The sequence below is a fragment of the Podarcis liolepis genome, assembly GCF_965112155.1.
Source record: "Podarcis liolepis genome assembly, chromosome: 9".
NCBI classification, from domain to species: Eukaryota; Metazoa; Chordata; class Lepidosauria; order Squamata; family Lacertidae; genus Podarcis; species Podarcis liolepis.
In genome coordinates this window covers 38,459,675-38,486,378 of record NC_139564.1, presented here as the reverse complement: position 1 = coordinate 38,486,378, position 26,704 = coordinate 38,459,675, and the positions used below count along the sequence as shown (strand labels likewise).

Sequence of the window (26,704 nt, the reverse complement as noted above, 5' to 3'; positions counted from 1 at the left end):
GGCCCAGGGGCCGGATCCGGCCCAATCGTCTTCTAAATCCGGCCTGCGGATGGTCCGGGAATCAGTGTGTTTTTACATGAGTAGAATGTGTCCTTTTATTTAAAATGCACCTCTGAGTTGTTTGTGGGACATAGAAATTCATTCATTCCCCCCCCCAAAAAAAAATATAGTCCGGCCCCCCACAAGGACACCTCACAAGGTCTTAGGGACAGTGGACTGGCCCCCTGCTGAAAAGGTTTGCTGACCCCTGATCTATGTGCATCAAGCATCCAAGTATCACCAGCATAAATTAGATAAATATCAAAATATGCATCCAATGTACATCTGAGTGTGGATGATACCTATTTGCATTGCATTGCTTTCTTTGAAATGTTAGTTTGAATGTGGATCCCTATGCACACAGATGCTTATACATTCAAATGTGTGATTCTCATGCACACAGAGGGCTGTATGTGTGGAAGCTCAATATACATGTTTATTCTCTCTTTTCTTGTGAGGGGATAATTATGCAGCTTGGACCTCTCTACAGAGTTTGTATTATAGTCTATAGAGTGGCATATGTATTATACTTATGGTGGAGAGGGCATGCTTGCAGCTCCTTGGGGAAAAGAATTAAACAGCCAGATAAATATTCTCTTACTATATCTTTCCAAGAGACAAGCCAAAATGTAGATCTTCATAACTACTATATAGAACTTTGTATTCAAAATTCTTTCTAAGTGAATGGCTCCCTTAAGCAAACTATATTAGGGAGGTAATTTATGTGAGAAAAATGGATGCCAGTTCCTCTTGCTGGGCAAAAGCCACAGCTTGAGTCATCTTCCTCTTTTGGCACAACTCCTATACCTTTCACAGTTGTCTGACCTGTAGAAATTTAGCGGGTGAAACTTTTGAAGGCTTGGAGCTGGACTGATGAGGAAATTTCTCTATATGTTAAACTGCTATTAAGGGCACTGTGCTGGAGCACTGTCAAAAGAGAAAAGTTAGCAACCCTATCCATAGCCTTTTGAATTATAACATGTTTTTTTTTCAAAGTCTTGCGTTACCAACAGTGGTGCTGAGAAACCTAATGGAAAAAGCATAACATTAAAGGTTGTAGCCCAATTCCAGTCTTTGTCTCATGTAACATCCCCCCCCCCCAGCAAGTTGCTTTGGGAGGGCAATAGGGCAGGATTTACCATTAAGCAAAATAAGCTCGTGTTTAGGCAAACCCTCCAGCTGTCCCTATTTTTCAGGGATGTCCCTGATTTAGAGAAGCCATCACAGTTTCTGATTTGATCCCAGAGTGTACCACTTTTCCTTAGAATGTTCCTATTTTCATTGGGAAAATGCTGGAGGGTATGGAGTTATCCAACCCCTGAGCTGTCTGAAGGCAATCCTGTATAGGGAAGGTTTTATATGTTTAATGTTTTATTATGCTTTTACATATATTGGAAGCTGCTCGGAGTACTGGGGCATCCCAAGAAGATGTGTGGGGTATAAATAGTCAAATTATCATTATGGAATGGGATGTCCCTATTTTCATGGGAGAAATGTAAGATGTTATGGTTTAGGGAATTAAGGGAAGTGGGGCACAACATAAATTTTCCATTGCCAGATTGGCATAAACACATAGTTCTTCCTTGGTGGATCATAGCAAATGCTTTATACCAGTTTATAGTGCACAGCAGTGCCAGCACCTCAATGGTTTGCTTGTTCCATTAGATGCAACAAAGGGATAAGGAAAATATATAACTTAGTAGCTTAGTAGTGTATTACACATCTTTAAGCAGAATTTTGCTTTTGCGGAAAAAAACAATACTGTTCAGAAGTTATTCAGAAATAAATTATTAGTTTTTCTAAACTGCTTAGTAAAGAAAAAGAGTATGCCTGATTGCAACATGCTCAACAGACACAGTATATGCTGTGTGGCTTGTCCTTTAAAACACTCTGAGTGACTTAGATGGCACTAAAAAACAACTGTCCTTCTCCTCAGGTTTGCAACAATATATGGACGTGTGTGTGTGTGCCTGTATTACACACAAATGAGAGTGCTCTAAAGGAATGAAAGCTGGCTGAATGCTTCTAAGCACCACTAGTCTACCATTCTGTGTTCTGACAGCTGGGGCCCTGTGTGTAGACTGAACATGTAACATCACTCGGATAAAGATTGACCTTTGCCATCTCCTGTCATATTATTGCCGGCGAGGAAATTCTCTGTAACCTGAGCCTCCCACGTCTACTTAGCACTTACTCTGCTTATGACAGAGGGAAAGATGTTTAACTTAGAGGGTAGAATAAAGGATTTTTTTGAATTAAACTTTTCCTTACAGATTATCAGGCGAGGAACTGGGGATCTTGAAACGGGAACTCCAGTGTCAGCATCCTGGCACCTTACTTCTGCTACCACTATATTACTCTGTAAGCAAAGGGAACAGCTGGCTGGATGTTTGCAGGTGTTAGGGGGTATAGTGTATCTTTCTGCCCTTAGGGAATCAAGTGACTTGAGGAGCCAGTAGAGTCCCTTACATAGCTGGGCTGAGCTGCTCCACCATCCCTGATGGGAAATCTCTGTGTTGGCACAACTGAGGACATGAGTGCGTTCTGCAATTCTTTGTTCCATGCTCTAGGATAAAACAGGAGGCGCAGGAGGCAGTGACTAGAAAAACATGCACAATAAGGAGTGTGCCATGGTACTGCCTCTACATAGCTTATGATCTGCCACTTCTGCTTCAAGCAGGCAGGCAAGAGATTGGTGTCTGGGAGTGCTCTTGCTGATTGCTGTAAGGCTCATATCTGCTGGTCGTTGTTTTCTGTTAAATCCAATTTTATTAGACAAGAAAAAATCCATTGACAATGTAGTTACAAGCATTGCCTGTGGGATGACATTAAATGGGCAATGAACAGCCCGTCATTGGTGATTCCTTCTGTTTCCCCAAATGGAAAGAGATAGCCTAGAGTACCCTTGTGAAATGCTGCTTCATCTTAGTGTAGCATGAGCGAGTCATTTACTGTGTGGATGGTAGTGAAAAGGTAATGGATTTCATCCGAAGCAACATAAAGTGTGGACCTACAAGAAAAGCAAGGTAGCTGCCACAGATATTACTGCAATCAGTTCTAAGTTATCTTTGGAAAGGGAGAATGCAAAAGACACTGTAGTATGGTTGTTTCCAAATCCTGAAAGTGGAGGAGAAGGGAACAATTTTTTATCTTCAGCAAGAAGGGCAGAATTGGACCTTCCACGTGGCTCATAGCTTCATAAGCTTTTGGAGTATGAAGAGACAGATATTTTAAGTGTTTCATTAGTTACTGCCTGCAGTGTACACAGCTGTGAACTTGGAAAAGAAATAAGGATTATTTTCATGAAGGAACCTTCAGTAGCACTTTTCTGTGTGTGCGCAGAGGTGGATTACTGAAGTAAGCTATTAGTCACCTGCAACCAAATGATAATTAGCTGGATCTTAAATATTGCTGTGTCTCTCAGTTTTTACTGTAGATTCGACTAGTCAGTAAATATGTGCTCTGTATTGTAACAGAGCCATGCATACACTTGTATGGATGCAAGTTACTGCAAGAGAAATAACATACGCCAGCTGTTGCACTTGTAGTGAGAAAAGCACTTCAAGAATACAAAATTATCTTCATTATGTGCATTATCAAAATCTGATCATGCTCTAACAAGGATATAAAGGTGCACAGCATCTTCAACAGCAGATCTTGTGAATCAACTTTATGTGCTTATTTATTTAAAACATTTTTATTCTGACCTTCATAAAATCATTCCAGGGTGTCTTACAACAGAAAAATAACAATGCAATAAATGTAATCCATTACAAGTCAACAAATATAGAAAAAATAGCAACAGCTGACCAGTTCTTAATAATTGTTAATAGTGCAGCCAATCGCTACAGAGCAGCCTTCTAGTCCTGTCCTAGGCATGTTGCAACGCTCCTTGTATTTCCCAAGCACCTGTCAGCCTGCTGGCATTGAAGCTCTTAGAAGGTGCTGCACGAGGGACTTTGACAGGGAGTCGGGACAGCCCACCAGTCAATCATCTGTCAGGAGATTGGCAGGTGGGTTGTCCTGTCTACCTGTTAAAATTGGCCCAAAGGGATGGGGACAGGTGGGGTGGGGACCTGGCCTGCTTAGCCAGAAAGGTCTGATCTAAATGGAAGATGCTGCCTTTTTGAGACTATACCAATGGCCCTAATTATAGGACATAATCTAATCTGCTGCAGCTCCACACTGCCCTCCTGTGCAAGTCTCAAACACTTTTCAAGACTATTGGGCAGTTTACACTAATGCTCAGTTATGGCTGATGCAGACGGGCAGAGCCTCAGGGTCACAATCCTGACACCAGTATGGCAGCATCTCGCCTAAATGGGACAGGGCAGCAGTGAGATTAGGGCTGTATGAGTGTACTAGTGGGTGCACCAGGTTGGCTCTGTGTAGCCCCAACCTCACCACAGCTGTACTCAGCCCCATCCTCATCCAGGTAGATTGAAGGTTGCTCCCCAGTGTCAGGAGGGCAACTCTGTGGCTCTGCTCCACCACACCAACCACTGCTGCTAATTCCAGTGTATGGGGGGCCACTAGGGGGCGCATTGGAAGATGGCTGACAATAACATCTCTCCGACCCACACGAGGTAATTTGAAGGCTATGATGGGGGTAATTAGCCTCCTTACCCCCCCCCCCAGGATGGTGGGGGGGACTGCCCTTGCCTGCTGTGCCCTATACCACCCCCGAATTTGTGGGGATGGGGGCACTAGGCACAAAGCCCTCCTGTGGGATTCCGGCACTCCTGGATGCCGTCCCTGATCCGCGCCACTAGCTGCAAGAACTTCAAAAGAAACAATTTGGATGAAGGAATGCACATATTTCAAGGAAGGAGGGGGAGTAAAGACTGCTAACAGAAGAGATCTCTGATAAAACAAGACAAGAATAAATCATGAGAAGATATGCCAAGATACGGTATGGCAAATGACTGATGGGGGAGGGGGAAAAAACTTTCCTTTCTTTTCTTATGTGATTAAACAAGAATCCCCTCCCCTCACGAGTCAGAAATGTCGTTTTAAGGACTTAAGCTGTGGATTTAAGGCTGTGTGGAGATAAACTTTCGAACCAAAGCATGTTTTAAGAAGAGCGTGGAATGTATAAGAGCTTTGGAATGACGCAGTTAAAAATGCCATCGCCATTTTGGGAAGTTCTGTTGGAGGTTTTGAGTCTGGGAGGAGAAAGAGAGAAATAGAGCTGCTTTTATATGGTGGGTGAAACTCCTCAGACGGACTTAAGAGCGACAGTTTTGCGAGAAAAATGATGGAAAGAGCGATGTTATCTATGAAGGCGATGATATATGGAAACCATCTCGATTTGAGGATTGGAAGAACGGAAAAATTCACACAGGATTAATATTGGTGTTTATCGGCTTAAGGAGACTATCAGAAGAGATCATAAAGAAAAAAGAGAAAATATATGAACAAGATGTGATGTGGAAACAGCAAGATAAGACTGGATAGAATTATGAACTCTGTTTGGACTGATTTGGTCTGATTTGGACATTAATGCAGTAGCAAGAAGATGATCAGAATCCCCCTTCGGATTTTGAAATATGGGTCCCCCCAACAAAATTTAAAATTCAGCTTTGTAATTTGGCATTTATGTGATGTGATTTAATTTGATTTGATTGGCCGGTTAATAAAAAATATTTAAAAAATAATAATAATTCCAGTGTATGGCGTACAAGTTGAACATGCATTTGTGAACACTCATGCATAGTGGTTCATGACTAAAGAATCTGTGAAAATGAAAGAAGTGGTGAAAGTCTTAAGGTATTTTTTTATGTATCCACTCTTTCATCCCTGTTAATAGTTTGCAATATTATCTGTTAATTTTATACAAATAACAGCTTGGATACAATGGCTCCAGTTTAACATTTAAGCTTAGTTCTTGGGGAATAAGCCCTATTGAATATACCAGGGCTTAATTCTGAATAAGTGGGATGTTAATTTAACATGTTCTTTCAGCCATATAGCATAATTAGCAATATCTAAATCAATGGGTGTACTCTGACTTGGTTGGATATCGCTCATTGTCTAGTGGGTTGGGGTTTTTTGTGAGGTTAAAAAAGTGTATTCATTCTGAAAGACAATTACATGTAAAAAAAATATTACCTTGCTTAGTTGAAAAATGATTTCAAAACTCCCAAGGGCTATGTTATATTTACATGAACTTGCAAGCTAATCAAATAGGTCGTTTTATTCATTGTTACTCAGAAAACCCCAAAGCAAAAGCAAGCTTGAAAGTCTTTAAAAGATATTCAAATCCTCGACAGTTGGAGCACTTCTGTTACAGTATAGCCAAAGCAATGAGTCAGAAATTCTTTGAAAGAGGGTTAAGAGCTAAAACAGCTGGATTGCTGAATGGATGGCAGGAGGCAAAGGTTGAGGCAGCTTGAATCTTATTTTCCACTGTGATTTTGTACTGGTAGGAAGTCTACTGGACGGGGGAGGAAATAACATGCTGCAAAATACCGAAACTGCCCTGTGGCATCTTCTGTACAAATATATACATTTAGTTTCTTCCATGCTCAGAAAGAAAAAGTCAACCCACTGCTGAGTTTGTATGGCGTAATGCATGCTATTCCTTCTAAAGCTACATTAAAGATTGCATTCTATTTCAAGGAAGTGTTTACAGTTAAATATTGGTAGAGATAATGAGTGTTATCTGACACTTAACTCCTCAGAGATCCCTGCACTCCTCTGTAGTCAAGGGCACCTGAAAATAATAATGTCACTCAAGGACAGTTAAGGGAGGCCAGCTGGAAGGCGATGGAGATAGAAAAACATGTGTCAAGGATATGGACATGCCTTCACTAAAGTACAGTGGGGTCCACAGATGCCTTTGCTCATATAATTCCTTTTCCTTGAAATGGAAGGCCATGCCTTGTTCACTGACAAGTAGAAGACTGAAAAGAGGTATATAAATAAACAGCAGTATTAGTAGTAAAAAAAAAAATGAGGAAGAGAAGGAATTGGGAACCAGTGTCCCAAAGACTTAAGACAGACTTAACTGTATCCTTCCCATCATTTCTGACGTTAAGGAGACACATCTTTTTTCTTTCTTTATGCAGAAACTCAACTAATTATGGTCAAGAATTATATAGTGAAAGCCTGTTCCTAAACTAGATAACAAGGTGTATTTGCAAGTTATTCTAGCTGTGATAACTTGCAACATGATTTTATATCTAGGAAGTCTGCTTGTTAGTAGAAACAGTTATCGGGGTTTGTAAAAAGAGTTTTATTGCAATCATGCACAAATTACAAACAACAAGACAAAAATTAGTGAAAATGCGAATAAAGGGCCTTACATCACTTTCTTTGCTATTCATGAGGTGAGAAAACATGAGGTAACACCAGCAAATGAAAGCTTTTAAGACAGCCATATATCCCATATTAGTGGTGACAAAGAGTCTATGAGATGAATAGTACCAGCATGAGAAATGAAATCCCACCACACCACATAGGTTTTTATACCACAAATATACTTGTAGGCCTTGAAGAATCTTCCATGGTTGTGCTATAGACCAGTGTTTCCCAACCTTTTTTGGGCAAAGGCACACTTGTTTCATGAAAAAAAAATCTCGAGGCACACCACCATTACAGCCCCGTGACGTCAGCGCGCATCGTCACGCCGGGAGGGACATGAATTGCTAGCAAATTACATAATCACCTCCTTGAGGGCTGGCTCATCTTCTCCGAAGGCAGAACCCCATTAATTAACAGCACAGACTCACACCATAGCCAAGACGAGGGGGGAAAACCTCAGTCATGCACAGTCATGCACATGTGGGGGCTAAATGAGGACGAAGACCGGGCAGAGAGCAGGGTTCAAATCACCCCACCTGGCCAGGACAATCCCTGGGTGCTCCCTTGGGCCACTCGCCTGACCCACCTCGCAGGGCTGTTGTTGCGAGGATAACACGGGGAGAACCACGCGCGCCCCCGGGAGCTCCTTGGAGGAGAAAGCGGGCGATGAATGCAATGCACGAAATATATGAGAGGCGACCAGGTTTTGCAGGTGAGGGGCCCCCGCCAGCCTCCGCTTCCAACACCCAGCGCAACGACGCCGAAGTTTCCCCCCGGGCTCGGCTCGGGGAGCAGCGCTGCTCCCCCCCGGCTCCCCTTCGCCCTCCCGGCTCTCTCTGCTGCCCACTGGGGACCCCCCTCACCTGCCAAGTCCGGAGCGCCGGTGGAAGTTGCATGCATGCATGCAGGGCGCCGCGTTGCCATTGCATTGCACTGCACTCCATGCAACGCCTGCACGCATGCATTGCCTTGCACGCCCGCCAAGGGGTCTCCCCGCGGTCCGATGCGTCCCCTCCGGCGCGGATGCAGCATTGCAAAAATAACCCCCCCGACGCAGCCCTACCTGGGGGGCAGCCGCCGCCACTCCGCCTCCGCGGGGATCCCCGGGCTCCATCCTGCCGCCCGATCTCCGCGGGGGTGCAGGCAGGCTGCGCGGGGTCTGCACGGAAGAGCCCCTGCCCGCCCGGCCACCGCCGCTGCGCTCATTCCATGGCCGGGAGAAGAGCGCTTCAAACAAAACGCCCGGCCCGCCAGGCCACGCTGGGAAACGTAGTTTGCGCACCCCGCGCGGGCGCGGAGCCCAAGGGCGAGGGGACTACGGATCCCGGCAGCCCCCGCGCCGGGGACGGAGGGGGAGAGGCCGGGTGCAGGGATGGAGGGACGGGTGGGCGAGCGAGTGAGTGAGTGGCAGCCGCCAAGCCTTGGCCGAGAGCCAGGAAGGGCCTCCCCGGAGGAGGAGGAGGAGGGAGGCGCAGAGCGGGAGGGAGGGAGGGAACCCCAGGGGTCATCTAGTGACGGCGCCCCGATCGAAAATTTGACTTTTTTTTAAAAAAAATCTTTCGAATTTTTTAATTTTTCCCGCGGCACACCAGGCAACATCTCGCGGCACACTAGTGTGCCGCGGAACAGTGGTTGGGAAACACTGCTATAGACATCCTAGCTGCCGCCAATCACCATGTGATAAGTTTTTTGGAATTAAGTTGTTGAGTATGTTTCTCCCATAGATTCAGGGGTGAGCATTGCAGAGTCATTGACACAGAAGTCTTCAAGATCTTAAATTTCTAGACTGCCCTTCATCCGAGGGCAGTTTATAATGCAAAAACACAAAAAAATACCATAGTAACAAACGGAAACAATATCCCCCCCCCCCACACTTTAAAGGGTCATAGATAGTTTACGTAGCCAGAGGTCTGGGAGAAGAGGAATGTTTTCCCCTGGCTCCTAAAGTAAGGTTACCAGATTTTTTTCAAGAATCCGGAGACACTATACATATATACATACATACATACTACATTTTTGGGACGTTGATGCTGCAGCAATGGTGGTGGCAGGGGGCGGGCTGCCGCCTTGACCTCAACCGCCACGTTTCCCCTTCTGAGGCTTCTATCTCCTTTCTCCATGAGCCTGGGCAGCCCGAGTTGTTGGTTCTTCGGTGGTGGGGAAGTGGTGTGTGGTGGGTTAGGAATGGAAGGCGGAGAAGGAGGGCTGAGAGCAGCAGTGGCAGTGGCAGCAAGGCTCGGGCAGCGCGATGCCTCCCTTCGCATCAGAGCATCCCCAATCCCATTCCTACTTGTGTGCAAGCAGGAGGGTGTGGGGATCCCTCAACTGAGAGATCCCTGCCTCCTCCTGCTTGCACGCAAGCTCTGATAGGCAGCGTGAGGCCTCCCTTCACAGCTGAGAGATCCCCGCCCCGCTCCTGCTTGCATGCAAGTAGGAGTTGGGAGGCTGCTCTGATTGGCAGCATGAAGCCTCCCTTCACAGCTTAGTTGCTGGGGTCAGGGAAGGTGGAGGCAGCCCAGAAGCTGCATCTTAGAGCTGCTGCACCACCACCATATGGGGACTTCCGAGCAGCTCCTGAAGCCAGCCAGAGCCAACTGCTCTGGGCTGCTGAGACTGCCGCTGCTGCGTTTCCCAGGGACATTAGATGAAATCCGGGGACATTCTGGGGATGGAATTTGTTCAGGAACTTATTTGCAAATCCAGGGACTGTCCCCAGGAAACGGGGATGTCTGATAACCCTATCCCAAAGATATGCTCTCCCTGGGGAGAGCATTCCACAAGCAGGGAGCCACCATAGAAAAGAACTTCTTGCGTTGCTGCCCTTCATAAAGAAGGGCACCAAATGATGACTGGAGGTCCAGGTCAGTTCATATGGAATCATAATGGTGCTGCCTTAGATATTACAAAGGGCAACTGTGTCAATATGTGATGCCATCTGTGAATATTCTGTTATACATTCAAACATACATTTATATGGCTTAGAATACTACAGTACATGTTATTCCATTTACTGTCCAGTATGGTAATACTGAAATATGTTTTCCAGATTTTTAAGACCTATGAGGTATCTGGTTGATAAATTCAGTAATTCCCTCTATGCAGCAGAAACTTATCTCTTTCCTGAGGTAACCTCATTCTACAACATTAATTCAAATGTAGTGAGATCCCTCTTGGCATGTGCCCTCAAGTATTGATTCACCAATATGTTTGTGAGCTTCTAGTTATCTACTTATTTTCTATAACTTTAATTCTATGGGCAATTATTTGCTTACTTACACAGCCTCAGTCTCAGCAGACAGTACAATACTTCCATTCTTTTATTCCTGAAACAATAGATAAATTAGTAAATTTGAATGGTTGACTTGCAATCTGTTGTAATTTTGGATACATTTTTTTTAAATGAAATTTGGTACCCACTAATATAGACCCCTGGGACAGGGGTGGCGCTGTGGGTAAAACCTCAGTGCCTAGGGCTTGCTGATCGCATGGTCGGCGGTTTGAATCCCAGCGGCGGGGTGAGCTCCTGTCTTTTGGTCCCAGCTCCTGCCCACCTAGCAGTTCGAAAGCACCCTTAAGTGCAAGTAGATAAATAGGTACTGCTTTATAGCGGGAAGGTAAACGGCGTTTCCGTGTGCTGCGCTGGTGCTGGCTCGCCAGAGCAGCTTCGTCACGCTGGCCACGTGACCCGGAAGTGTCTCCGGACAGCGCTGGCCCCCGCCTCTTAAGTGAGATGGGCGCACAACCCTAGAGTCGGACACGACTGGCCTGTACGGGCAGGGGTACCTAATATAGACCCCTACTCTTGGCCTCCAGCTGTTAAGGCCGCAACAGTACCTAAAACCAAAAATTCAACTTTATTTTTAAAAATCAAGTTTTTATTGGTTTTTCTATTTGGAAAAATAACCTAGAAGCTATTTTACCTGCTAATATTCTGGTTTGGTGAATAGGTAAATGAAGGCTTGAATAATTAAACTAGTCTCCTACAAGTCCATTTTATGGGTAGGGATAAAAAATTCCCTTTCCATTCAGTACCCTACTGGTGGGTAATTAACATTTCTGTTAAGTTCTAATTATAGTCCTTGTATCTCAGCCATTATGCTAATAGTGTTATTCAGTAGTATGTGAGATTGCATTCATTATCACTGGTGAGTTAAACCTTTATTAAAGAAGAACTCCCTCAGGCCCCATTCTGGAGTTAAGTAATTATTCATTTGGTTTTATCCTTGCAATTAGCTTATATACTGTAGCGCTCATTATTGAGCTGCTATACCTCCCTGAACAAGATTAACCCACCATGGTAAATAAATGCCTAACAGCTCCAAAAGTGCTGCTTTTGAAGTATTTTATTATGTAATGAAATAAGGAATTGCAATGCATTGGTGCAACATCCTACTTCCCCACACAGTCAAAGTGAAGGAAATTACAGTTCTGTGGGACATTTTCGACTCAAGTTAAGCTGCAGAAAAAAATAGATCAGATCACAGCCATGGTGAATCCAACTGTTAAGATGATTGAACTCTGCTTTCCGTCAGTGGCCTCCTTATATTGCATTAGGTGGGTGGAGGTGTGGGCTAGGAAAATGAAGCAGAAGTAACCCAGAACAGTCTATATTCTTGATTAAAAGATTTCTTTGTTTTCTGGACCACCCCATCATGGTCTTCTCCTTGTTGCAATTTAACAATACAAAAATACTGTTTCAAAATAGAAGTCTGTTAATGGTTCCTACAGAATCATTACAAAAGTTATGGCATTTAGTTGGATGATGAAACTAACAAATTTTGTGTGCTGTAGACAAAACCCACCAGCAAAAGAAAATATTTATGTAATGCGGTTTCTGACAGTATTGGATGTCAGTGTAATGCTAATATCATGATTGTTATATCACAGAACCCATAATATGTAGACATATAAATCCTATTTAATGGAGCTTACTCCCAGGTAAGTAGAGGTTCACAGTCAGCTTCCTGGTAATTTTCTTCTATGCTTTTTTAAGAACACAAATGCTTTTATCCATTGCTTTTTTTCTGGGGGTATGCATACCCTTAAACATTTTGTGAATCTAAGTTTGGCCTCATTGAGGGCCATTATTTCAATATTAGGAAAATGAGAGTACCCCTAAACTTTTTTTATATAGACAAAAAGCACTGCTTTTATTAGTGGAGGGAAATCCAAGCTTATAAATTCTTTGGAATCCCAGTACCAAATTGTTCAGGGAATGATTCCCATGCACATTTCTGTTTTCCAACATTTTGCTTCAGAAAGCTTCTTCAGTCTTTCCTCAAGCAACACCTTCAGAGTTCATGTAGCTCCAATGCATTCTCCTTTTCTTTCGTGGAATCTTAAATGAAAGTAGTCATCTTTCTCGATAAGCATTATAGAAGTAGTAGTAAAGGAAGTGATGATTCACAGGTTATTCTGTGGAGTTTTTTCAGGTTTTTTGTAGCTTAGCATGACCACAAACATCGTGACAAATACAGTTAGAGAGAACACTGTATCGAAAAGGCAATTTTCAACACTTTCATAAAACTAGAGCTATTGTAGACTTGGATACTTAGCCATCCATATTTCATAACCATTTTTTTTTCAACCCTTAGGGATTCAAAATTTTTCGTTCCCATGGTAATCTTGGATTCTGAAAATACTCATACTTTCCATAAATGGATGGTAAAATAGTTTAAATAAATAAATGACCAGCTGTCTGGTAGTTAGGCATATATTTGATTTCCATAAGACATAGAAACCTACTGCTTCTGCCAATCAGAGGAAATGAAAGTAAATCAGTCATCAAAGGTATAATACGTTAAACATTTGCATGGTCATGACCTCTCTGTCATTAGCTGATCCTTTTCTTTTTATCATCTTTACTTTCTGCTGCTGTTCCCCAGTTACCTATAGTACTGCTTCAGGTGTTGGTATGACACAGTTGAAATATATATAAAAATAAAAAATTGTCCAGTAGCACTTTAGAGACCAACTAAGTTTGTTCTTAGTATAAGCTTTCGTGTGCATGCCTGGTATCTGAAGAAGGGTGCATGCACACGAAAGCTTATACCAAGAACAAACTTAGTTGGTCTCTAAAGTGCTATTGGACAATTTTTAATTTTTATATATATTTCAACTACAGTACTGCTAGCAATATATATTTAAAGGGCTTCAACTGGGAGTCTCTCTCTCTCTCTCTCTCTCTCTCTCTCTCTCTCTCTCTCTCTCTAAGCTCCAGTAACATACTATCTGTGTGCAGTCCCATAGTAGCTATACAGAGCCTGAAGAGGATGTCAGTGGGGGTGGAGGAAGCCCCAAAGAGGCCAGAGGCACAGCAGGCCTTTGTTTAAAATCCCAGTGGTTTAAATACATTCCTTTATTATAAGGAGGTCTTTGGCCCTTCCATACATACCTTTGGTAGTACAGTACTAGAGTTGCTGTCTGGCTCCCCCTGGATTTTTCTAGATGCTTCCACATGGCATCGTTTTCACTCTGACACTATTATAGAATATTACATTCATAATTCAAAGTGCTGTTTTCTGTCACAGAAATTCTGACATTTGTGAAATATATGGACTGGTTTAGCAACATGTTCATTGTTTTGCACGATTTACTGCTTTTATGTGTGGCAGGTAGAGTGAGTGGTGCGTATGCTGAGTGACATCCACTTTGAGCCATTATGTTGTCTTTTTTGACAGGTGGCTTGTCACTGTGGTCTCTAACATGACAGATGGTTCAGACCAACACAGTTACCTCAAGTAGTTCTTTAGGCATAAGGCAAAAACATTTCTCTATAACCAGGCCTTTGGATGATTAACATTCTATAGCAATTTAAACGTTTTTGTGTGGGGGGTGTGAGGGTTATTGGTTTATTTTTGTTTTCATTTTATTATGTATTTTGTGTTCTCATTTTGTATTTTTAGGTTGTGAACCGCCCTGTGATCTTTGGATGAGGGACATTAAAATGAATGAATGAATGAATGAATGTTCCTGCTATCTATTCTCCTAATCTCCCTCAGGGTCTACTTTCCAGAATACCAGATGTTATATAGCCTGCCCCCATTCCCCCTCCCAGGGGTTGTCAGTGACCTGTACACATGCTCATAACTCCAGCATTTACTGGTTGGTGGAATGTACGAATGGAAGGGGTGTGAATAAAGGCACAGAGAGTTTTTCAATCTGAATACATCTCACCATTGGCATGGATGGAAGAAAGCACAGACAGCCTCCAGAAAACAGCATTGTGATTGGTTGTGTGGCTAGTCTGCCACAATTTTGCTTCATAGGAAAGAGCATCTATAGCACTATAATTGCTGATCCTGGATAGGTCCTAATTCAAAGACTGAGATGCACAAAATTTTGTGATCTTGATGCAGAACTGCAGCATCTATTTGACATTTATCTCTAAGCAATAGCCGCTTCTTCGTTCATTCACGGATTCAAGTAATTCATTCATGGATTCTCTTGTGCTTTTACCCTCCCTACGTTTTGCTCTCTCCCCTCCCCCATAAGACTCATGATCTTTTGCATAATTGGAAGATTAACAGAAGTCCTAGGTAACAGCTTTCAGAAGAATGAGAAAATCACTCTCATGTCATCCATCTTTTGATGCAGTCCAAACAGCTGAAGGGAGGGGAATACTTTGGTCATTTGATTTATCGCCAAGTTTGCAGTCATCAAACATGTGTAGCTTCTGTCGATCAATGTCATTCTAAAGTAAGGAAAATAGGGACAGAACTGGCATGTTCTTTAATATTCAGTTTATTTGAACATGTACAATTAGAACATACATAGAGGCTCTGCACTCTCAAGGTGTCTTCAGCCAACTCACAGCATTCCCTCTCTATGTAAATGCACACATTCACACCTGCTCCTTCCTCAGCTGCAGCGATGTCACTTGGACCAAGTTCTGTTTCCTAACTAACAATTAGCTCCTGTCAGCTGACTATTCAGTGCTATTAACCAGCAGTCAGCCAGGAGCCTTGACAGTAATGCCTTTGAACTTATTTGGTTATACATCCCATGAGACAAGGGTGAGGGGAGAACCATTGAGAAGTTTTTAGAGAAAACTACAGCTGAGCTGAAATTTCCTAGAAGGCACTTTCCCCCTGACATTTTTCTTTTTTCCTCACCCACCAAAGGAAGTCATTTTTCAGAATGCTCTCTAAATACTGCCCACCATTTTGTTGACTTAGTGTTTATTTGTTCATATGTTATGGATTGTGCATAATAATAATAATAATTATTATTATTATTATTATTATTATTTATTTATACCCTGCCCATCCGGCTGGGTTTCCCCAGCCACTCTGGGTGGCTTCCAACCGAATATAAAAAAATTCCCTAAACAGGACCACCTTCAGTTGTCGTTTAAAAGTAAAATAGTTGATTGCCTTGACATCTGCTGGGAGGGCGTTCCACAAGGCAGGCGTCACTACTGAGAAGGCCCTCTGCTTGGTTCCCTATAACCTCTCTTCTGGCAGTGAGGGAACTGCCAGAAGGCCCTTGGCGCTGGACCTCAGTGTCTGGGCTGAACGATGGGGGTGGAGACTCTCCTTCAGGTATACAGGACCGAGGCCGTTTAGGGCTTTAAACATACTGGGAGCCAATGAAGATCTTTCAGGACCAGTGTTATATGGTCTCGACAGCCATTCCCAGTCACCAGTCAAGCTGTATTAATTGCAGTTTCCAAGTCACCTTCAAAGGTAGCCCCACGTAGAGCACATTGCAGTAGTCCAAGCGGGAGATAACTAAAGCATGAACCACTCTGGCAAGACAGACTGCGGGCAGGTAGGGTCTCAGCCTGCGTACCAGATGGAGCTGGTAAACAGCTGCCCTGGCCACAGAATTAACATTTGTGGGAGATTTTCTTGATTTGCTCTTATGTTTGCTATAACCAAATGCTTAGGTGCATATTCTCTAAGTGCTTTCTGCTTCTTTGCTTTTTTTAAATATGGAAAGTCTTCAGTGGTGCTTCCCATTTCTCCATCCACAAATGACACGAAGAATTATGAGAGGCCATTTGCTCACAGCTCTAGAAATGACTTAGCAGACATTATTTTGGGGAAGACAATATATTATTATGGATTATGTAACTAGGATTAGCTAATCAGTGGGATTTTAGCTAAGCAAAAATCTGTGAGTGTGTCATCTTCGTTATGGTCCTTTGGATTGGGGCTCCAATTTTCAAGAGGAATCACCACAATTTATTTTGAAAGACTTCCTACATTAACATGAATATAAATTCCTGGCTGTCATGTGGAGACAGAGTTGTCAGAGTGGGCCTTTAGAAAAGCATTTTCCCCCTTCTGGTAAGCTTTAGTTCATGTGTCAACTATCTTTCTTCATGATTCCTATATACTGCTTTATAGTGTAATAGATCAGGCAGTTTGTGCATTTTCATTCTGTTTTGGGCTTATTTCAGATAGATTATATTATTTATCTTCCCACCCCCACCCCAGGACTCTTAGCTGTGCTTTAGTAGTTTCAGAATTTTAGCTAGTGATTTTGGTAGTATGGCTGCTCCTAGATATTAGAACCTGGTATTAAATTCCCCCTGGATTTTGTCTATTTTCTTGCGACTATCACATGGCTTACTGAAGCATGGCAAGGTAATTCAGTTTTTACTCAAAGCTTAAAAGAAATTCATGTGGTTTGGAGAGAGAGTTGAAAATTGATCACTGGATTGGATTGATTATTGCATTGATTAGCTGCAATAGGAACACACACACACAAAAAGATGATTGGGAACATGGGTCGAAATAGTAATGTATTACTTTTATTAATTTCAACAGAGTTTAAAACTCTCCACATGCAGGTCACCCACAGCTATATTTACTGAATATTTTTTATTGGTTTTCCAATATCGTTCCAATAACAGCCTCATTATAACAATGCCAATTTTTAAAAATAATTTTTTAGAAATTGATTTTCCAATATCGCTCACCCACATCTATCTTATCCCATTGCTTAGGAAATAAAAAGGCTGATCCTATGGGATCCTTGCACTAGTACTGTATAGGAAAATATATTTTGTGCTTGGTGTTCTGCAGAGGGGAGGCAACCGTTTTTAACATTACAGAGGTGGCCCACTTACTTCCATCCAAGACTTACAGGGTGTTATTCCATATACTGCCCTCCAGCCGCCACATTCTCTCCTGGTTTCTCTCTGCATCTCAGAAGGTGGGAGCTCCTCATTGAAAGGAGGAAGTACCTAAGATGGCTCCATAGCAGTCAAGCTTAATGTCATTTGGATGGCCACTTCTCTGCCAACCCACTTGGTCCCTACCTTGGGTCCAGCTCTCTGCCCTCTGGACTACTGTCTCCCTCTCCAGGCTCAGATGCTTCTTGGGGTCCCAAGTTCACTTCTTGTACCTTGCTAGGACCCTTCCTAAGGTGGTCCAGCTGTAACTCCCCAATCTCCTACAGTTCCTCCTCAGGATCTAACAACCCCCCCACCAAATGACCTCTCCATGAGACTCATGACACTTGGTACATGGTCATCAAGCCCTCCTGAGTGGGAACCAATCCCAGCAGGTCTTGCAATTAACGCCAGATTTAAAAGACACCAAATATAATCCCCACTTGGCAAGAAAAAAACGAGAGCACATTATAAGTCTCTTATATGTGATGTCTGGTGTGGGGCGGATGAGTGTGGGTTGCAGAAAATGTACTCATGGTCCAAATAAGGACATCTCCTGCCACCTAATTAGGCCTGTGATCTAGAAGTTCCTCAGGTGCTAGAGGAGCCTTTCAGTTATTCAGTTCAGCCCAAATTGCAATGCTATGAAGTTACAGCAGCTTCACTGACACTTCACAGAGTTTGGGAGGAGCAGCTATTGCATAACATGCTCACATATTGCTATATCATCCCTTCCCTTCTGTTACAGGATCATAAAGGGGATTATATTGTGACAGAAGAATAGGGCTTCATGAATGGCATTTCCAAATTGGAAGTTCTAACTTTTTATTTATTTTCTTAAATCACAACCCCTTGCTGACCTGCATTTGAATAATTTTTTTTGCTAGCATTTTCACCTTTCAGCTGTTAATGCTGACCTTCTGAGTCTTCATTAATACGCTTGCAGTTATTATATTCCTGCTTAAGTAGAAAACATTGTAACCAAGCAACAGATGCTCCATTAATTTAGGAATTAGGACAGTCTATTTTGGCTCCCCTTTTCTTGGTATACGAGCACAAAATTTTTCACTTTGATGAATGAATTGCTCTGTTTATAATTTTTATTACTAATGAACAGAAGTGTTCAATAAAAATGACATGACAAAAATGCATGACATTCACTTTTTTCATGTCGAAGTAAATGAACCCTCTGTTTTAGTGATAACAAATTTTCAAAGTTTATATTTGGGAGTTCTTAAAACTAGTTTGACTACCAATTGAGACCAAAACTTTTGGACATAAATTCAAAAACAGCTTAGTTTTGTTAAAACAGAGAAGGAATCTGAGAAAGAAAGGGTAAGTCAGAAGTTCATATTTATGAACAGAGCTGATTGCATGGCATGGCACATTTAGGGCAGATCCACACCATACATTTAAAACACATCCAACCCACATTTAATGCACATGACTTTCACCAGAGAATCCTGGGAGCTGTCTTTTAGTAATGGTGCTGGGAACTGTAGCTATGTATTCCCCTAGCTTCTTTGGGGAAATTTGTGTGTTTTAAATGTGGGTTGTACGTACTTTAAATGTATGGTTGGATCTCCCCAAATTGTCTCTGGAAATTGTTCCTAAGGCAATTCTGATTAGTCATAGTGGAATGGCTGAAAATCCTTTTAGTACTTGACGTATTTAGGGTTGGCCCAATGTATTTTGATGCTTGAAGCAGGGGGCAAAATGGTGCCCCATTCCATAGACAGACTGGAGTAGCAGTTAAATCTTACTCCACCAGTCATGATGAGACATCTGCCTAAGGACAGCAAGCTGTGTTAGGGGGCACAGGGCAGGTCACATGATGCAAATGTTCTGTGAGGGTCAGTATGGCGTTTGCCCGTTCTTTTGGAAATGTCTGTACAGGGGGACAGAAAGGGTTAATAGGTAGACCAATAGAAAAGCCAGAGGCGGAGTCTACCTGTTTTTAAAAGGCTTAGTCAGAGGTTTAGACAGTTGGGAAAAAGCAGTTGGGAAAGCAGTTGGCAGACAGATGGAAATAGGGAGACAGTTAGTGCAGTTGGTTCTTGTGTGAGGGGACGTAGAAGAGTTAGAGACAGGATAAAATAAGACTAAGAGGGTAACAGTGTTTCGAATGCATTTAAAGTTTATTTGTGTTTGCAATAAAATACAATCTTCATTGTTAACTTGAGAACCTGACTGAGACTAAGTGATTTACTGGGGAGAACTTGGTATGGTGGCAGCGGATTAGTGGTGTACGGGTCAATAGCCTGTGAGACGACCAGGGGCTGCATACAAACGCCACAGTTGGGAACATCCTATTCCATGAAAAATGGTTTCTGGCATAATGCAAGGAGTAGAAATCACAGTTACAGAATGCCCTGCCTCAGTTTACCTCGCTATCTGCTGCTGACACTTAGCCATGATTTCTGGCTCACAGATGGGGATGGAGGTGAGCAGGAAGATGGGAAAAGCACCAGGGTCAGTAGACTAGAGAGCAGACAGGTTCTGGTGCTTAATGTAATGGGGTGCTTGTTTGGCTCACACATTGCAGAGTTAGTTGAAACTCCTTCACCAGGAGCTATAAACAAAGATAAGAATAACAATAATTGGACAACATTGTTATCGCCTCTTGAAACCACCAAACCATATAAAATGCAAAGAAAAGTGCATTGAGGAAATCTAAAAATGCAAATCAGGGATATAAATTGTTATACATGCTGTCAAACTATGGAAACACATGGAAAGTTCATTAACAGATGGTCAAGGTTTTACTCAAAAAAACGTTTAAAACCTCAGTGCTTTTACATTTTACAAGCCATTGTCTCCACTGTGAACACGCACTCTGTCTAAAGCCCCATGCAACCGAGGAGACACCCATTAGAAGAACAAAACTGCTACTGACCATTAGTGGCAAACATACTAACCAGTGAACATGAACCTCAGAAAACTGTATTATTTCAGCAAGCACCAGAGCCTGTCTATTAAACTCACACTTCAGCTACAAACTCTAAATCACAGACTTTATCCCAGCTCTGACCCTTAAAACATCTTCTGCTCTTTTAAATAAGCTATATTTATTTATTTATCTATATAATTTATATTTAGCTTTTTATAAGGCCCCGGCTAATTATTTTCTTGCTTCCATAGGACAATACAGATTTTGTTGCCCTTCATCCTGTCTTCTTACTGCAATATTGCCGTGGGGTTGTTGTTGTTTTTTAAAAAAACAACTGTTGCATGTTAATTGTTGTTAGCTGCTGTTTAGAACTAGCTGTGTCTGCTCTGAGCAGTTTTTGAACTGCAAAAAGTGGTATAAACAAAATCTCCTCTGCCTGAGATGCAAGTTTAGTGCCATCAATGCTGGAATTTGAGGATGTGATTTTGGGTGTCAGTGATGCCTCTGTCGCATCCCAACTAGATCCTGAATTACTGCCATGCCAAGCACATAGAAGGAGAACAGTACATTTAGTTTTGCGAATAAACAAAATGGCAATAGCTCCCTTCTGCTATATCTCCCTAGCAGCTAGTATTTGGAGCCTTAAATCGAAGGGTGGTATCCAATTGCCATCAGTTCAAGGGGTTTTGCTTGTTTTAAGAGAACTTTCCCCCGTCTCCTCCTCCACTGCATGCTCTGCATCCCACCCTCAATCTTCTCCAGAGCATTGGGGGAATGCTCATAGAACAGATTTAGGAAATGTGCAACAGGAGGAGAGGGAGCAAAAAATGCCACTGAGCAAGAGGAAATCCTTGTATTGATGGAATGTTCACATAGTACTATGTTAGATACGACCCTATAGCTTTAAATCTGGAATATCCTTGTAGCCAGTCAGGACTAAGAGTTAGCTATTGCTTGACCATGAACATGCCTTTTATGCTACTCCCCTTTTCAAACCCATGTAGCTATTATGTGTCAGTGAGTTTTAAAAATTAATTATGCTTTGAACACTCTGAAAATACTGCTTTCACAAAGTAGCCCTTTACACTTTTCAGGTGCTGATTCAAAAATAAAGAGCATCAGTAAGTCTCAAGCAGTTGAAATGACCTTCATGTTGTATCCACCTCGTGGTCTCAAGCTTATAACTGCAGCTGCTCCCAGGTCAACCTGGCTGAAGCCAATAGTCGATGGGGAAGATGGTTACAAATATTTAGGTAAGATTTTATATATATAATCAGGCTCTGAATATTCAAAGGTTTTTCTAGTAGTGTTGTATCTACATCTGTATTCATACCTCTGTTTTGATTAGAAATTGATGTAGTCTATTCAGATGCAGTTAGTATTTTACAGGCTTTCCAGCAAAATCACTTCCTGGAGACAGAAGGGACAAGCAGTTTCTCGAATTTGTTTAAAGGATAGTATATCTTTATAAATATTTGAATTTCAGTTAGGAGAGGAGTTGGGGCAAACTTTTAAATTTTCACTGTAAGAGGGAATCATGCAGTAGAGCATTTGTTCTGAAGATCTCCACACCTTCCATGTATGATGCATAAAGCTGGATTTTAGAAGGTGGCCAGGGCACAAAAGAGCATATCACTGTGGTGGCTAGTCACCTGTGTACAGGTCATGCTTTGTAGTGCAGCAAAGCCCTAATTCCTTTGCAATATGTTTTGGTGGTCTAAAACGTGCAATGGGTGAGTTACCTATTGTTTTATGCAAGTATTTCTGCGCCACTTTCCGAACCCACAAAGCATCTCACAAGAAAGCAATGTAAAACGACAATAATTAAAACAATGAAAGGTTGTTGTTGGCTGTTTTTTTTAAAGGACCCTCGCCTCAACTTTTCAGTAAGTATGCACCCTTGTATGGAGATCTGGCCTTTATCACACATTCTTTGTTAACATGACAATCCGTGTTGGGTTTTTGCAAGGTGTCCTTGATTGCCTGCATTTTGAAGAATGCTTGGAAACTATGTTGTTGTTTAGTCGTTTAGTCGTGTCCGACTCTTCGTGACCCCATGGACCAGAGCATGCCAGGCACTCCTGTCTTCCACTGCCTCCCGCAGTTTGATCAAACTCATGCTGGTAGCTTCGAGAACACTGTCCAACCATCTCGTCCTCTGTTGTCCCCTTCTCCTTGTGCCCTGAATCTTTCCCAACATCAGGGTCTTTTCCAGGGAGTCTTCTCTTCTCATGAGGTGGCCAGAGTATTGGAGCCTCAGCTTCACGATCTGTCCTTCCAGTGAGCACTCAGGGCTGATTTCCTTAAGAATGGATACGTTTGATCTTCTTGCAGTCCATGGGACTCTGAAGAGTCTCCTCCAGCACCAGAATTCAAAAGCATCAATTCTTCGGCGATCAGCCTTGTTTATGGTCCAGCTCTCACTTCCATACATCACTACTGGGAAAACCATAGCTTTATCTATACAGACCTTTGTTGGCAAGGTGATGTCTCTGCTTTTTAGGATGCTGTCTAGGTTTGTCATTGCTTTTCTCCCAAGAAGCAGGCGTCTTTTAATTTCGTGACTGGGCCTACAATTCAGAGAAAATGACAGAGAATAGCAGTATCATAATAAACTCAGGCAGCCCGCATTAAGAGCTGCATGGCTGGTGCTGACCTGTGACAGGCCTTTCTCAGTAGTGGCTTCTCACTCATGGAGGTGCTTCTGTCACAGCCTTACAATTTAATTTCATGTTAAAGGCATTCTAAACTAGGACTGCGCTGTATGTTTTCTTCCACCTCATTCCATTAATTTAATGTTTGTATTTCTTTTCATAAGAGTGATGATATGGCAGTTATAAGTTTGTTGTACGATGTGGATTAATACTGGGCGGAGATAGGTATTATAGTACCTCAGGAGCAACTAATTTGCTGGAAGTGTTTTGCTGCATTTTCTTTACATAATTTAAACAAAGAATGCTGCCCCCACAATTAAAATTATAAAATGAGCTTTATTTGAAGCAAATTCCTCATTAGGGATGCTTCTGAACTGCATAATTTCCCACCTTGGATTACAGATTCTGAAATGACAGCAATTCCTCCCAATAGTTCTCTGGCTCTCATTGTAAGTCTTATTATGGATGGCAGGCATTTTGGGAAAACAACAGATCCCAGACCCCTTGAGACCACTTGTTGTAGCAATGTTATAAACATTAGAAAAGCCTTCCCCAACTTGGTGCTCTCCATATGTTGCTAACTAGAACCCCATCATTTCCTGAACATTGACTATGCTGGCTGAGCTTATCAAAGTTGTTGTCTAAATCTGGAGAGTACCAGGGTGGGGGAAGCAGCATTAGTTGAAGTGGAGGGGAGAATCCTTCCTTCCTTTCTTCCCATAGGCACCAAGTTGGCCATTGTGAGAACAGGATTGTGGACTAGATGGACTACTGGCCTGATCCGACAGGCCTCTTCTTATAGTCTTTTGTCTCTCAAAACAAGAGTCATGAACCTTCACTCCTTTCTCTCTCACCCTTAAACTTGGCCTGATGGGCTTTTACTAACACCATTTGTGGACAGCAAGGTTTTCTTCAGAAAGTAGTTATAGATAATTCCACCCTAGATGACTGGATAGTGTATCTTTTTGAGTTACAGTGGTTATTAAACTAGTTGACAAGAGAACTGCAGGAGTTGCCTTGAAAAGAGATTAGTCTATTAAAGAAAGTCTTTCTGTAGCACAGCAACTGCTCTCCCTGTAAACATTTTTGGAAAGATAGCACTGGACATTTGTTATATGATCCACTCTTGATACTTAAAAAACACTGGCACAAGTTCCAGACTTTCTTTTTGTGTTTCTTGAATCTGCTCTGATGACTTCAGTAAACTTTCATCAGTTGTGTGTACAACAAGCAATTGGATTTTATTTACAGATTTCTATTTTGTATTTACAGAGAGAGCATTTGGTCTGATTACTTGAAATGGAAGTCTCAGACAGGGATTAGACATTGCAAGAACTGTGTTTTCTCTTCCTCTGTAATATCCAGTATTACAAAACTAGTGATGCATTATCAGTACACTGTGGGTGGAATCCAGATTTGCCCTTGTCCGTATGAAAGGGCTCCTCCCATTTGCAGAAGGGACTGAGCTCCTGTGGACATTCTTACTGGATGAAGGAGAAGGGAGGGGATTTTTTTCCTGGTCTCCTTTTTCCTCTTGAAGCCTGCTGTACCACCTACCATACTGTTCTGCAAGGTCCCACCACTCTCCAGAGCAGACTTTGGGAAGGCTCAGGCACCTGGAAGGGGAGGGGAAAATGGTCTCAGTAAAAAAATGGCCTCCTACTCTTCTTCTGTCCGCAGTGTCCCCTGACTGGAGTTTCTCTTACAGGAACTCTGAATATAACTGTGTGAGATTTTTGCCTGGTTACCATTCATTGATTGCCACTTGTGGGGAGAGTGGAGGAGCAATTTGACAGGTATTATGAGGGGAATGATGAGGAGCAAACATGAAGCTGCTGCTTATAAAGCCCAATTCTGATTTCAGTGTGTTTGCTAGTTGCATACACTCAGAATTATGTCTTGCTTCTATCGTGCTGAAGATACTGCTTGTATATTTACTCTGCTGTATATGGTGGCACTTCTGTCTAAATTTATTTTTTATTTGTAATACAGTATGTGGATTTCCTTGTCAATTACACATGGCATTTGGCTGTTAATGATTTTCACTATAAACCATAAAAACCATGTTGCAGCCATACATTTATCAGATTTGCTCCGGTAATCAGTCTTTGAGGCAAACTCAAAGCGGAATCCTGCAATGCCAATCTCAGAGGTAGTTTTAAGGGAAGAATATGAATTCCTTTAGTTCCTGGCTTTCTTTGTTGAGAATGACTTGTGAAGACAAATATTGATTATCTTGCTGGGAGAGAGAAGTAAAGTTATAATAAGATTAGAAAAATAATTGAGCTATTTTTCTAGAAATGAATTAAACATCATAAACTAAGCATTGTAGAGCTTTCCCCTAAATCAAATTTAGCTTTTAAAACATCTTAGCAAATGCAACGATGTTCGACATCCCAGATTCAACATTATACTTTTATTAAAATTAATACAGCTTTAAGAAGGGGATTACCTAAACAGAATAATTCATTACTTTCCTTTGTTATCCTATTTCCAGTGGATTGCTGGAAAGGAGGGAAGGCAGTTGCTAAGAATGTGTTAGAGGTCACTTTTATGAATACTAAAAATGGGTGCTAGAGGCTAACAGCCTAAACCCACTTTCCCTCAAGTTATAGGTGATATAGATAGGGGAAATCCCCTTAATATTAGCATTACTAATCAGCAGAAAAAAGAAGGCAGCTTTGCAGTTTGAATTTGGGCAGAGACAGAGCCCTGAGAGGTTTTTTTCTGGAGTTGGCAAAAACAGACAGTGCCGTTGATCTTCGAGGAGCTAATGTGGTGTGTGTTGCCTAGAATGCGAAGCTGCTTATTTCAGATTGGTTCTGAATCAAATTTGATTTGAGTGGGCCTCTGGGCAAGGTTGAAAAGGTTGAAAATACCCAACCCAGAGCCATCTATCCTGAACACCAAGGACGTAGAAAGGGGTGGGGGAGTGCAGTCCACCCTTGGTGTCACCTTGATGGGGTGACAAAATGGTGGCACTGCCTTCCCCCACAGCTGTAGGGCAGCTAAGGCCAGGAACCCCATCCTTCCCTAAGGGCGCCGCCAATCCCATCCCTGGATGGGCGTGCACTGTGGGGCCTCAGCCGCCCTATAGCTGGGGGGGAGGCAGCGGGCAGACAGTGATCCCTCCCTATGGGCACCGTGCACCCCATACTGCCCCTATGGGCGGTTCACCCCACCCCTGGGCGTGCAGCCCCAGGTGCCCAAGAGGCTTCCTCTGCTGCTGCCGAGCACTTCTTCAATTTCTGCCAAAATGTGCTGGATCAGAGTCCAGGTGTATAGATCTGCACTCTTACACCCAAATCTTTCATCTGTGATTCTAACAATCGGAACCGGCATGCATTACATGAAAACAAAGGAAACTCTACATCAATACTGGCAAAAGCTAGACAAACATCCTGGTCCAGAGAAACATAAGGGCACCAGAGGTCTGAACCTGATATCTCCTCTGTGATGAAGTGAGCGGGGCAAGAACAACCACTAAATCAAATTTCAGAACTACCAGCAATCCTGAGACTTAAAAAAAAATAAAAATTAGTATTTTCTATTTTTTTCAAGCACTGAGAAAAACATATTCATTTGTGAAAGTATGCCATTATGATTCTGGTGAAATAAGAGTAGTATGTCTCTTCCCCCTTCTGAGACAACTGTTTCCTGACTAATCAGACAGAAGAACAGCTTCAAAATTGC

At 42.4% G+C, this 26,704-nt stretch overlaps 1 protein-coding gene across 4 annotated transcripts in view; it reads left to right on the top strand.

Annotated features, from left to right (window-relative positions):
• Positions 1-26,704, top strand: part of IQCM (IQ motif containing M) — an 88,311-nt gene that overhangs the window by 48,073 nt on the left and 13,534 nt on the right. For all 4 annotated transcript variants that reach the window (XM_083520071.1, XM_083520069.1, XM_083520072.1 and 1 more), the window contains exon 11: positions 21,452-21,610. In XM_083520071.1, the coding sequence (XP_083376197.1) occupies positions 21,452-21,610 (159 nt within the window). The remainder of the gene's footprint in view (positions 1-21,451; positions 21,611-26,704) is intronic.